We start from the raw sequence: 12,897 nt of genomic DNA, 5'->3' as shown, positions 1-12,897 counted from the left end.
TCCAAATTTAAACCAGATCTCACAGTTTCTGGGCCATTGGTTTATCATGCGATATAACAAAACGTTTCATAAATCGCATTTGAAGATGACAGCAATTGAGATCTTGGACAATTTTTATCGCGTGTGTAAAACAGTGTTGAAAATATAACACCTTGTCACGTAAAATTGGTTGCCCGTTATCACAGTAATATATACAATTCTGTGATTTACAATTACTTTCAATTACATACAATTTTGAGTTTTCCTAACGAGAAGAGATGTTTATACTGTAAAAGACAATAAATTTTTACTAATAATTAGACTAAGAATAATCAAAATTAAATACTGACGCTTTCGCTAATAATTGTTAAGCTATTCGCTCGCTTCTGGCGTGTTTTAAAAATAATTCCATTTCAACGGTGATGACGTCAGGATGCATGACGTCATTCAGTTTGCATGCTTTTAAAATAAACTTCTGGGTATAAGCAACTCGGCTACGGACGCGAACCACAACATTTCGACTTCTGAAAAGCTTTCAGAAGGACTATAGTGACGTCATAATATATACATGAATTTGAGTTAATTTATATTTGTAAGCGACAAAAACTGTTTCTACTGCGAAATTGTGCAAAACAGGCGGAAGACGAGTGTTTCATTGTGGAGTACGCCCCAACAACATCAGAGTTCCGATCATGGCAGATGTTCAAGTTAAAGATTCGCCTCCTATTGCTGCAAAATTGCGCGGACCTGGACCAGGGCGGTACAAATTGCCATCGACTTGCGGATTCAGTGGTCATGACTTTACACAAAACATGAAACCGGCGTACTCGTTCGGAAAACGACTAGGAACATCTTTTATCTCGACGAACAAGTTCAGTCCTGGTCCTATATATTTTATCGATACCAGGTACACGCGACATGGAAGAGATGGAACGCCGCATTATTCTATTCTTGGTCGCCCTAGAGATCCCAATGTTTTCAAGACACCGGGTCCTGGAAATTATCAGAATGAGAAGGTCCACCCGCAAGGCGAGAGACACGCACCAAAATATTCAATGGGGTCACGAACTCGATTCAGAGCATGTGATTCGTACCCATCTCCGAACAGTTACACTCTTCCACCGCTGTTGGGCAGCAAGGTGATCAACAAAGTGTCGAGCGCGAGCTATTCGATGACAGCGAGATCCGTCACTGGCAGTTTCGATGAAGACTTGGCGAAGACACCTGGACCAGCGAGATACAATATTGTCGATCCCAACAAAAACCGTAAACAGGCGCCCTGCTATTCCATGCTTGCAAGAAGGTACATGCCCGGAGATAAAACTACCAAGCCAGGCCCTGGAGCTCATCACCCAGAGATGGTTAACTACAACCGCCCCAGAGCTCCCCAATACTCGATCGGAATCAGACACTCTGAGTATGTCACACCATTCGTCAATGAAGCTGGCGACACATAAAAATTTACACTACTATATTAGATTGCAATCTTTTGTAATTGCGAAATAAAATAATATTGTTTTTAAACTGTTGTGGTTATTATATATTCGTTTTATTATCGCCAAGAGAATAGTGCAGATAAAATAGATTAAGGGCGTGAAGATCTCTGCACCATACAACTGACGCATTTCTGACGTCTCTCTACTGAAATTTGATAGAAATTGCTATAAAACGTATAGGCATATGATTTATTTATCCCCGACAAGAATATAATTGGTATATATGATCATGTGCTAATAAAATGTGATGTTGTATGAGCTTCATTCAATTATTTTTGAATATCACTTTCCGCACGAGGGCAGTATTAAGTTGCTGTATTTCAAAGCCCACAAATCTGACAAAACCTTGTGATGGATAGCATTTTTGGATCTCGAATTAATGTTACAAAATTCAAAATCGTTTCACTGCGCCACCTCTTTGATAAGCTATGTATTGAGTCAATGGAAAAGGCGGAGACGAATCATCCAGCACAAATACAACAAACAAAAGTCAGCGGTGTCACTTGATATGACTACTGACATTTACAATAGAATCTTTATCATGGCACTGGATTTTAATGTGGGATGTGGAATGGAGAAATACTAATAATACCTGGTATTTGGGGTGGAAAACATTTGGACATTTACATTGGTGAGGATTGAAAACCAAAATATAGATTCGATTCAAAATTCGATGGGTGTCTCTCTTGAGCATCGTCTTCCCTCTTTACTTTCGTAACATTGGCTTATTAGAAATATGTCAATGAAGATTGAAATTTTAGCAGCTGCTCAGACTATTTTTGACTCCGAAAGATTTTGCGGTACGATTCATTTTTGTGGTTTTACTTGGAAATTGTCAGTTTTAGTTTTGTATCCGAAATGTATGCATAGATCGAATAACTCAGTGGTCATACTGTTTTATGAGGAACTTCAGTCAATAGTTGTAAAAAATAGCCCAGAAAGAGCTGCGATTGACAGGGCTAAAATCAGCTATCGGCACTTTTCAAATGGCTTTTGGTTAAATTTTTTGTATCAAAGCGATTACTTTGAAAATGCGGATCAGCCAACTCGCGAAATCACCACTATTATAATGAGCTTCTTAAATTTTGCAATAGTATAGAAAGAATATTCCTGGGGTCAAGGGTCGGAAAAATATCCATTTAAATCAGCGTGGATGTTATCTCCCTCGCCATTATGATTGAGTAAATAGGATTTTCATAATAACTATACATCGTTTTCTCCCGTCTTGATTTTTACGAGAAATTATAAATTAATATTAAAGGCAGATGTATGTTATCTTAAGCAGTATAGGTTATAGGTAACACGTTACACGCATAAAGATGATTCAGAAAAGGAACGAGACGGAAACGCATATTATTAATTATTATATAACTTGTTATTCGAAGTTAGAATAAATGAACTAATGAATACGGCAGGATTGTGCGTTTCCTCCGATATATTGACATAAATATCGACGATAAAGCAGCATCCCCTGATGACTTAGAGATGACGAACGTGTTATCATGACACGATAAATTCAACATTTTGTTGTATCTTGCTAAAAAAAATCAGAAAAAATGAAAGTGCTCGTCGTTTTTGTCACTTTTTTTATTTGGTTGAAATTTGCAACAAATTAAAAGCGTTCACTACGGCAAAAGACTTAGACGGCCCCACGGGTCTACTTTGCGTGCCTCCCCTGTTTCAGGAGAAAGTTATTAAAGTATCTCACAACTGCATACAAAATTCAGATTAATTTTTCAACTTTATTTGACAAATCTAAACTAAGTTATGAATTGTAAAACGAATAATATTGTTTTTACCATCTCAATTTAATAATGTCGACCACCATTTTATTCGACACTATCATAGCGGGTGGGAATAATAACGTCATGGTTAATTATCTTAATGGCCCTTTGCAACAAAGATTTTCTGAAATAAGTTCTTTTCCTAAAAACTTTCCTTGCGCCTGGGCTAAGATGACCATCACTCGGCGACAAATCCCATTGAAGCCTTTTTTACCTCACACAAAAACAAAGAAAGTCATAGACTCATAGTTTTGGAATCGAACTCCAGTAAAAGATTAAAATAAAGAATTGACGTCCTTGCGGAAACACAAATATGATTGATGAAATACCCGTAGGTACCCATGATTGTAAATGTCCATCGCTCCAAATGTGATTGGCGAAAATATCAACGGAAGTAAATATCTGCGAAAAAAAAATGTTTGCAAATGTTCATGGGATTGGGTACAATGAATAAAATAGTTAAGGGACGCACTAATATATATGTTCATTTGTCCAAATGTAATGAGTTGAGTACCCAAATAGAGTTTGGCGAATGACACTTTGTGGTAAGCGTTGGGAACACAATTGCACACTTGGTTGATTCGTTATTTTGCAGATTTGGATCCCGTAGACTGTAGAGCAAGCAGCCTTTTCGGTACTCCAGAAATATGTGCACCAAGATGGCGGACACTTGGACGTTGTATGTGTACCAGAACTCGTAATAGAAATGAAATAAGGAAAGTTGGAATAAAATTATAGCCAAACCTTAACCTGGCACACATACTACGTTCCGGTGTCCGCCATTTTGGTGTACATACTTCTGGAGCGCCGCGTTTTCCAACCGGGAAGAAATTTCTTCCCAGAGACATTTTACGTCGCTATTGGGGAGGAAATTTGCTGTAGTATTTCCTGCAGTATTACTGATATTTCTGAAATGTTCATCATTACTATAATACTTAATCATTCACACAATATAGACTACTTCACCCCATAATCTGAACAAAAACAGGAGTGTAAATTGCGCCTAACATTAGCTAAGGGTCCATTACAGATTGCATAAATGAGTAGTTTTCATGCATAATAGGGAAAGGATGAAGAGTTTCAAAAGAAGGAATTTAACGGAAAAGGTTGGGAACCACTGCGCCTTGGAATGTTATTTGTGTGGGAAAGGAGTACTGAGCTCGTCTTCATCACTTTCGTCACTTCAACATCAATTTCCACGCATTTTAAACAATACTCGTCAGATATTCCCATATCTGATCTCACGCAAGTCGTTTGGGTCAAAGTACGAGATTCCATTCTTGCTCTTCATTGACGTGGATTGTAGACAATATCTATATTCTATTTTATAATATCTATTTGTTTTAACTGTTTTATGCTAACATGCATTGAAGTCACGGATTTTTTTTTAAACAATAGGCGGTCAAAAAGTTTCAAATATCAAACACGGTTTTTAACCCGATCACGGCATGCGACAACAACATATTTGAATCCAACGAGCTAAAATGAATCAGTGACTTTTTGTGCTAGAATATGGATCAGTGCGCATAGATGTACTCTCTAATTCAGGGATGTGCAAACCGCGGACCAAATGCGCTCACAGGGAAAAGTGCCCGCGGAGAGGTGCCTAAATTCAATATCTATGCCTATGGCGCTGTAATGCCCTATAAGCTAACTTATGCGAAGCGAAAAACGAATGTCATAAGATCGATAACCAAAATTTTTGTGCCTGCAACTACTAGAAAGCTTTTATTAAATAAAAGTGCGACCCGCGGTTTCATCCAGTTATTTTATCTGGCCCTCCTGTATGAAAGGTTGCACACCATTTCTCTAATTCAATGACTACAATACTTCATAAGTAACGTTTGCCATTCACAAATACAAAGTATAGAAAGAAAGTAACATTGTTCTCTCTTCTATTTTATTCCGAGTAGGGTATAAGTAACACAACAAAAAATTGTTTTAACGACCCGCATAAATGATTTAAAAGCACATTTTTACTCAGTTTATTTGAAGACTGATGACTCATTCAATAATAACATGCAGGTTTATCATTTTCAAGACATTAAATTAGTAAACTTTGCTACTTTATGTAATTTTTTGTCAGTAAAGTCTAATTCAAAAAATCCAAAGTTGAAATTAGCCTAAATTGATGTTAGATACAAGAATAAATAACTTAAAAACTCCTAAGTGAAGTCTATACAAATTACAATTATTTGTAGACACGAAACTAGGTAAATAAGTAAAGAATTCAATGAACAGCACAAAAGAATGACCGCTGACACGGTGACGGAGACTGTTCGTAAAAGACAAATACACTTGATCATCTTGAGTAAATAATTATCTTCGAGTTAATATTCTTTCAATGCTGAGTTTTTTCCGTTTTTCAATGAAACTAAAATGAAGATTTATGTTTACAATAGGTTTATATAAAAATAAAATAGCCAATGAAAAAGAAAACAAAAAGACATCATTATTAAATAGAAGAGTTAACTTAATTAAACCAACCAGGAGTTGTCATGATATTGATACCAGGGCGTTTCGGAAGTATTTGTACCAAGATGACGCACAACCTGAACCAACCCCAACCTGGAACACATGCTATGTTCAGGTTGTGCGCCATCTTGGTACGAATACTTTGGGAGCACCGATACCAAAACTACAAGACTTTTACCAAGATAGAAAAAAGCCTGCGAACAATTAAACGGAGTTCACTGAACCTCAGGAATCTGATATGATGTGTACGTAATTTCATAATTAATCTATTTCTTTAAAATGAAAAATATACGGAAAATAGCGATAAAAATATAAAAAAATGTATTTTCAATGAAGGAAAAGTTAAAAATACGATTTTTTCTCTTATGATAAAAATACCAAATTCTTCGAATTGATCTGAAACAATTACCGTAGCTCTGATAATACTGATTACAGCGCATGATTGCCACCAGGTATATTCATGCCGAAGATAAATAAAGCACGACGGTGTATAACAAACGGTGTTTCGAAACGTCGGCAAATTACATCGTTTTGCTATATTCCAGTTAATCTTTATTTATCTCCGACAAATATTGATTACAGATTACGATTGTATATTTGGACTTCAGCTACTCACCGAATTACTTTCCAATTGTGAAAGGTCCGAGAGTGGCGGTGTATTTTTGCCTGTCGTCCTTAAGAACACTACGACGACGACGAACAGGAGGAGGACATGTAGCCTGTAGATATAAGGTTTGTGTTTAGCACCCATAGTCACTGTCAAATGTTAACAAGCAAGAACCAATTTTGTCACTGAAATTTTTATCTAGACCATGGTTTCCCTAACTCAATGTTATTATGTACCCCTTGAACAATTTTTAAATCGATAGCGTACCACCAAAATTGGCTTGCGTGCTGTGATTGGACAAAATAAGTCACGTGAATTGCGAAGTTTCATTTGGGGTGAAAATGTGACTTCCTAAAGAGTTGCTGAACTCATGTCTTGGAATTAGGAACATCGGATGATAGAATATATATATAAGTTACATAAGAAGTTATGAAAAGATTAATTCGAACACTCAATTATTCGTATACTAAGTCGGGGAACCCCTAGTCTACCCTTTAGGAATGGTTGCCAACCAGGTCAGCCTGTACCATCAGACAGTGTCATCAGTAGCCTATGTGGTAATTGGACCCACTTTCTGGTTCTAATAAAACTTTGCTAACATAACAATAAACCCCATGGAACTAATACCCGGCTCTTACTAATTAACTAGAAAACACGAAAAATATAAAATTATTCAAATGTCAAAATTATCTCGCACGCCTGCTATTCCAGCCAGTGCACTCTATCTGCTGCAATGTGCCGTGCATGGAATATGGTACACAACTTCGTGATTTTTGGCATAAAATTGATTTTCTTCTATTTCGTCATTTTTAAAAAACACTTACGGCATCACAAGTGTCGGTGCTAGGATCACACAAGGTCCATTCTATATGCAAGAAGACTGGGAGAGTCATATCAGAAGCCCAGACAAACCATAAGAACTTGACGTGGACTGGTGAGACTGCATTGTGGACGAGATCACTTGCGACCATATCAGCAAGACATCTGAAATATCATGACACGAAATATGTTAATAACAAGAGAGCGATGATCAAATATATTTGTCGCAGTAGACTACCGGTATCGCAGCCTTCACGACTTCGCCTGACCACCAGATCGCAAATGCGGAACAGCCACGATATGCGCAATTTTGATGACATCACCGCACAAAAAAAAAACGAATCTTTTAAAGCCAACAGAAATGTTTGAAATAAATAAAAGTGATAGCCTTCTAGTATGAAATATAATCTTTAGCCACCTAAAATTTCAAGGCAATCGGTCCAGTAATAATGAAATAGGCATTTTTTCATACGGTAAGAACATGGATAAAAATACAATAAAACAAAACGAAGGCGGATGGTGAACGACGCGAAGCGACGAGCTAATTTAACATCACAATATATCAGAAACATATGAAACTAAGAACATTCAGTACTGACGAGGATTTGACGATATCATGTCTAGGAGATGAAGTACCATCTGCCACAGTAGTTGCCCAGACAGCGGTAATCTGTGAAAAGGAAATAAATTCATGTTACACGAGCCATAATAATTGAAGAATCACTTAGCATTAATTAGCCATCAGAGACCGCCGACTTATCGATCTAGCGGCGTGTATCCTTCGCTCTGACTCAATAGCGACACCGCGTGTCCCATCACTAATTAATTAATAACTCGCTAATTATTCGACATAATTCATCCAAAACCAATAGGTTTCCGGTGCGATGGTATAGATACGATGAATGCAAATGCAAAATTCGGAGGAGATTCAATCTCGCTTTCGTGAGATATCGCGTAACATACGAAAGTGTATAACAGACAAACAAACACAAATACCTATCAACATATATAGGCCTACCGATCGAGATCGATAAGTAATAACGAAGACCATGATTTCAGACTGATAACCTGAGTAGAGACCCAGTACCCCTCACGAATAAACCATCTTATCGACATTCTTCTCCTCTGGGTTAAATTATAAAAAAAAATCCATCCGATCTAACGGGAATAACGATATTTATGAAAATACAACACGAAACTCTATCACGGTTGAGAGAAATGATTCAGTATATCACCTCGATTTGAACATGAGAATTGGTCGCGGTTACTATGAAGAATGCTGCCTCATTAACATTGACCGAGCTGCCTGTCGTAAGTTCATCTCCAGCAGGGCATGCTTCAGAAGAGCATAGTTTTGCAGCAGAAGCATAGTCGCCTGTCGACGTCACGGACGTGCCTGTTGCAGTTCTGTAATGAAAAAGACACGTCATGCTGGTATAGATATGTAGCTGCTAGCATATTCCAATAGAATCAATCTCATAGTGAGGCTACCTAATATAAACCACAACTATCACAAATTCTATGATTTTTGGTACTACTGTAATATGCTAACCACCGGAACGTAGTATGTGTACCAGATTTGGGTAAGGCAATAATTTCAGGTACAAATACTACGGGAGTCACTTGGCTAGTCCCCGAACTTGTAATACAACTAATATACGGATAATAGGAATAAAATTATGGCCTAATCCTAACTTAGTACACATACTACGTTCCGATGTACGCCATCTTGGCTCGCATACTACATGAGTACCGATTTTTTTAATACGACGCCTACAAGAAGCAACTGTTGTGTCACAATAGGTAAAGAACTATTGTAATTTGTTAGAGCAGCATATTAAAAAATATTGGATCAAATCTGTATTATACTCACACCACAACTGGGCTTACGGAAGCCGATCCTATTGACGATCCCGTTCTCGGGTATTCGCAAGTGAATTCGGCCAAGATGTTAAAATGACGGAGAATGGTGGCACCTGCCACATTAGCAATAATAGTTCGTACTGCGTTGCTGTAAATGTTGTTAGTGGCATCCTGTGATACAAATAAACTGTTTTACACCTCTGCTTTGAGTTTACAATATAATTTATCATTCATTTTACTCTAACCTAATAAAGGTCGTAAATGTGGTGTCAAATATTACCTATTCAATTGAGAATACTTACGCTGGTTGCCACCATGTCACAAGCATGAAAATCACTTATGGTAATGGTCAAAAGATTCGTCGTCGGGTTGTAAACTTGAGTGGCATCAGAGCATGCGGCAGTCACATCCGCAGGCGGGAACCCGGTAACGGTAGCTGGACCCGCCAACGTCAAATCTGTGTCAGGTGTCTGTCCCATTCTTTCAACCATGCACGCGTTAAGCCTGCATTTCATAGTGAAAGTCAATGTTAAAATGTTTGCTGAATCTCACTGGCGAAAAATTGATTTTTCCATTTTTTTCTTGTACGTATTGAAAAACAAATTACATTATAAGAAGGTCACTTAAATAATAGTTTTATTGCGTTTTAGGTTATGAATAAAAAATGACACCGTCGTTATAATATTTGGGATCTTCATAATGATAAAAAATACAAGTAACTTATTCCAAAAAATAACCCTTTTTACTAATGTAATATTATTGTCTTGTCATAATATCATTTCGAAGCATAAACGATCTTAATCTCAAGTACATCTGAATCAGGGTGGTCTAAACCAAGGCCCGCGTACTCATCTGTGCTCCGCATCTGGCTGGAAGATAATCAAAAAATCGTATTTGGTATTGTATCTTTGGACCATCCTGACTAGATAATAATGCACGTAACTGAAATCAGAAGAAAATATCTAAAAATTCTGTCAAATTCCATACTTACATGATAACAATTGAGGCAGCGTCGCACGAAACGGTTAGTGTGAGCGCGGCAGCCACATCAGCTTGAGAAGAAATGTCGACAGAGTCACAAGCCGTAGTATCTGGAAAACAGATCCAATCTGTACTAAAACAAACTAACATAGGACAAGTGCAAAGATAACATTTGGTGAATGGTTTTCACCGTTGTTTTATGAAATAAATAGATATTTTTCGCAAGAATACTTTGTAGTTTGACTGCAACAGCAAGACAGGCTTCTGGACAGCCACATAGACAGGTATATATAGAGATGATGTACAATATAAGTAATATTAGGATTTAAAATATAAGTTAAATGCCACACTCGTGTTTTGGCAATTCATTGGTTGGGAAATATTTCTATCGATAACGAATATCATATTTACTTTAATAATACTGTCTTACTCTAACTGAACGGTTGCGTGTATATAGGGTGGTAAAAAGTTACGCATAATTAAGGTACAGATTTTTCGTCATGGCAACCTTAAAAAAGTAACTGTTGAAAAGCGTCAGCTGCGAAACGTTTAACTGGCATTCCACCGTAGTTCAATACTGTTAAAAAGTGTCAGTCGTCAAATCTTTAAGTAACATTTCATCTTAACTTCTGTTAATTTTGCGTCACTTTTTTAACACCCTGTATAAGAAGTGTAGGCTACGCCCTAGAATTTCGGAAACGTGAGAAGAAAAACTTAATTCTGAAATTCATCTTTAGGCAGTCGAAAATATCTGGTACTTTCACATACCTACAACAACTACGTTAAGTCATGTAAGAAATTACTTAATCTTACCAGCCGATGCATTTCTAAGGCAAAGTATGAAAGTAAGGAATATTACGAAGTACTTCATTTTTCTTCTTCCTGATTTTGTTTCCACGTTAACAAAATGATTGTTCAATTCAACGATTGTTTATCTCGTCAAAATGTAACTGCACACTGAATGAAGCAGTAGCAACAATACCTTCATTTTATAGCCGCCAAAGAGCCAACGGGCTTTTTTCTTAGCTTCCTGCTGGCCTAAGCCTTTTTCATCTGCTTAGCGCGGGCCGAGCTAACTTAGTCAAAATGAATTACTTAAACAGGTGCCGATTCAGTTTTATCCGCGGCCATTTATCTGTCTATGAAAACTCTTTGTTTTAACAATGTGGTATGTTTCAGTGGGCGCAGTTTTCCCGATACCACTGACAGACTCGTTTACGATTCAGTATGTTGTATTGCAGAAACTTGAGCACTCCCGTAATATGTGAACTAAGATGGTGGACACCGAAACGTAGTATGTGTACAAGAGCCATAATTTCAGGTACAAATACTACGGCGGTCACTTGGCTAGTTCTCGAACTCGTAATAAAACTAAAATAAGGAAAATCGGAATGACATTATGGCCTAATATGGGACACATACTACGTTGGGGTGTCCGCCATCTTGGTTCACATACTTCTGGAGCGCCGAAACTTGTCTTGTTAATCAAACATTACACACAGATTATATTGGACACAGGAGCACACACGACGCTAACGGAACATATAAACTTATAGTCAACTCTACAATAACCTTTGACCCTATAACTGATACCGTGTTTCCTCGAAAATAAGACTGGGTCTGATTTTAATTTTGGGGGATGTCCTATATTTCCATTTATAATAAAAAAAATGCGAAGTAGAGATTTACGAGATTTTCAAATATATATACGAAATATGAAAACCGATATCCATTTACCTATAAATAACATCAAACTTCTAATCAAACTGATTTAGTTAAATACAGCATTCTAAATTGGCTGAGCATTGTCAACAGTCGAACGCTCTCTCGTCTTGACAGCACGTTTCAATACTTTATAGATAAAATGGATTTTATATTATTTTGATGAAGGTCTATGTGTAAAGTTTCTCAATACAAAGGTGATAATGAATGTAATACTTCGTCAATTCAATTATCAGTAGAGATTACGGGAGATTCATTGTTGTAAACTGGTTGTGGAAGTCCGCATGTGGTCGGACGAGACGTTTCAAAAATACATTTGTGGCAGTGTGCAGCAAGAGCCAGGGGTGGGCAAGGATTTCCAACTAGACTAGCGGGCCATGTAAGTGGGACGTAAGAAGTTCCGTCATATGAACAATATCTACTGTGTTAAAAAAGCAAAAGTGGAAAACAATAAACCTCGTGCCAAAACCAAATTTTAATCGCAATCTCAACAAATTCTATGAGCTATTTTTTTGTTAAAACATCAAAATTTGATTTTAGTTGGGTTGTGGCAGCATCAGGCGGGCCAGATTGAATTACCCAACGTGCCGGATTTGGCCCGCGGGCCGTAGCTTGCCCATGTCAGAGAAAGACTCTTGAGTTGCATTGTACTTCGTTGAGATTTGTGTTTCGTAAATCGATTGCTATTTGTGTACAGCGCTGTGAGTCATTTTCTCGGGATTGATCGGATGCTCCAATTTACCTCCGATGCGTAACGCCTTACATCGGAGGAAGTTTGAGATCCTGTTTTATTAATCGTATGATAAACATTTAATGTTTGTATGAATAAAATATGTAGCATATCATGGTATTTCATGATTTATCTTATCTAATCCATATGCCAGGCCAAATATGACGAAGTAAAGGTGGGCGCTCCAGAAGTATGTGTACCAATATTGCAGTCACTTATTTTGTTCACCAATACTTTCACCAACAAGTTGTGTAAAGAGACTGAAACCTATGGGCATGGGATATATCCACTTGGCTAACGCAGATAGTCCTCGAACTCGTAACAAAACTAAAATATGGATACGGGAGTACCCAAAGGCAGAGGCGTAGCCAGAATATTTTGAGCCCGGGGCAAACTATAAAATTGGCGCCCTGACTTCCACGTTTAATCATATTTTCTATT

At 37.4% G+C, this 12,897-nt stretch overlaps 1 protein-coding gene and 1 pseudogene across 1 annotated transcript; one reads left to right on the top strand and one right to left on the bottom strand.

The window, feature by feature from the left end:
• Nucleotides 1-580: 580 nt before the first annotated feature.
• On the top strand, nucleotides 581-1,503 carry LOC120336734 (ciliary microtubule associated protein 1A pseudogene; annotated as a pseudogene).
• A 3,634-nt stretch (nucleotides 1,504-5,137) lies between these two features.
• On the bottom strand, nucleotides 5,138-10,981 carry LOC120336728 (uncharacterized). Its single transcript, XM_039404484.2, has 9 exons — nucleotides 10,818-10,981; nucleotides 10,015-10,114; nucleotides 9,326-9,527; nucleotides 9,034-9,194; nucleotides 8,396-8,567; nucleotides 7,760-7,830; nucleotides 7,166-7,325; nucleotides 6,351-6,453; nucleotides 5,138-5,633 (listed from the first exon to the last, which is right to left on the bottom strand). The coding sequence occupies exons 1-8, from the start codon at nucleotides 10,873-10,875 to the stop codon at nucleotides 6,355-6,357; spliced, it is 1,023 nt and encodes a 340-aa protein (XP_039260418.2). The 5' UTR covers nucleotides 10,876-10,981; the 3' UTR covers nucleotides 5,138-5,633; nucleotides 6,351-6,354.
• Between the last annotated feature and the right edge of the window lie 1,916 nt (nucleotides 10,982-12,897).

The sequence above is a fragment of the Styela clava genome, chromosome 2 (assembly GCF_964204865.1).
Source record: "Styela clava chromosome 2, kaStyClav1.hap1.2, whole genome shotgun sequence".
NCBI classification, from domain to species: Eukaryota; Metazoa; Chordata; class Ascidiacea; order Stolidobranchia; family Styelidae; genus Styela; species Styela clava.
Note: the sequence above shows the minus strand (reverse complement) of the source record. Positions and strands in the feature narration are given on the sequence as shown.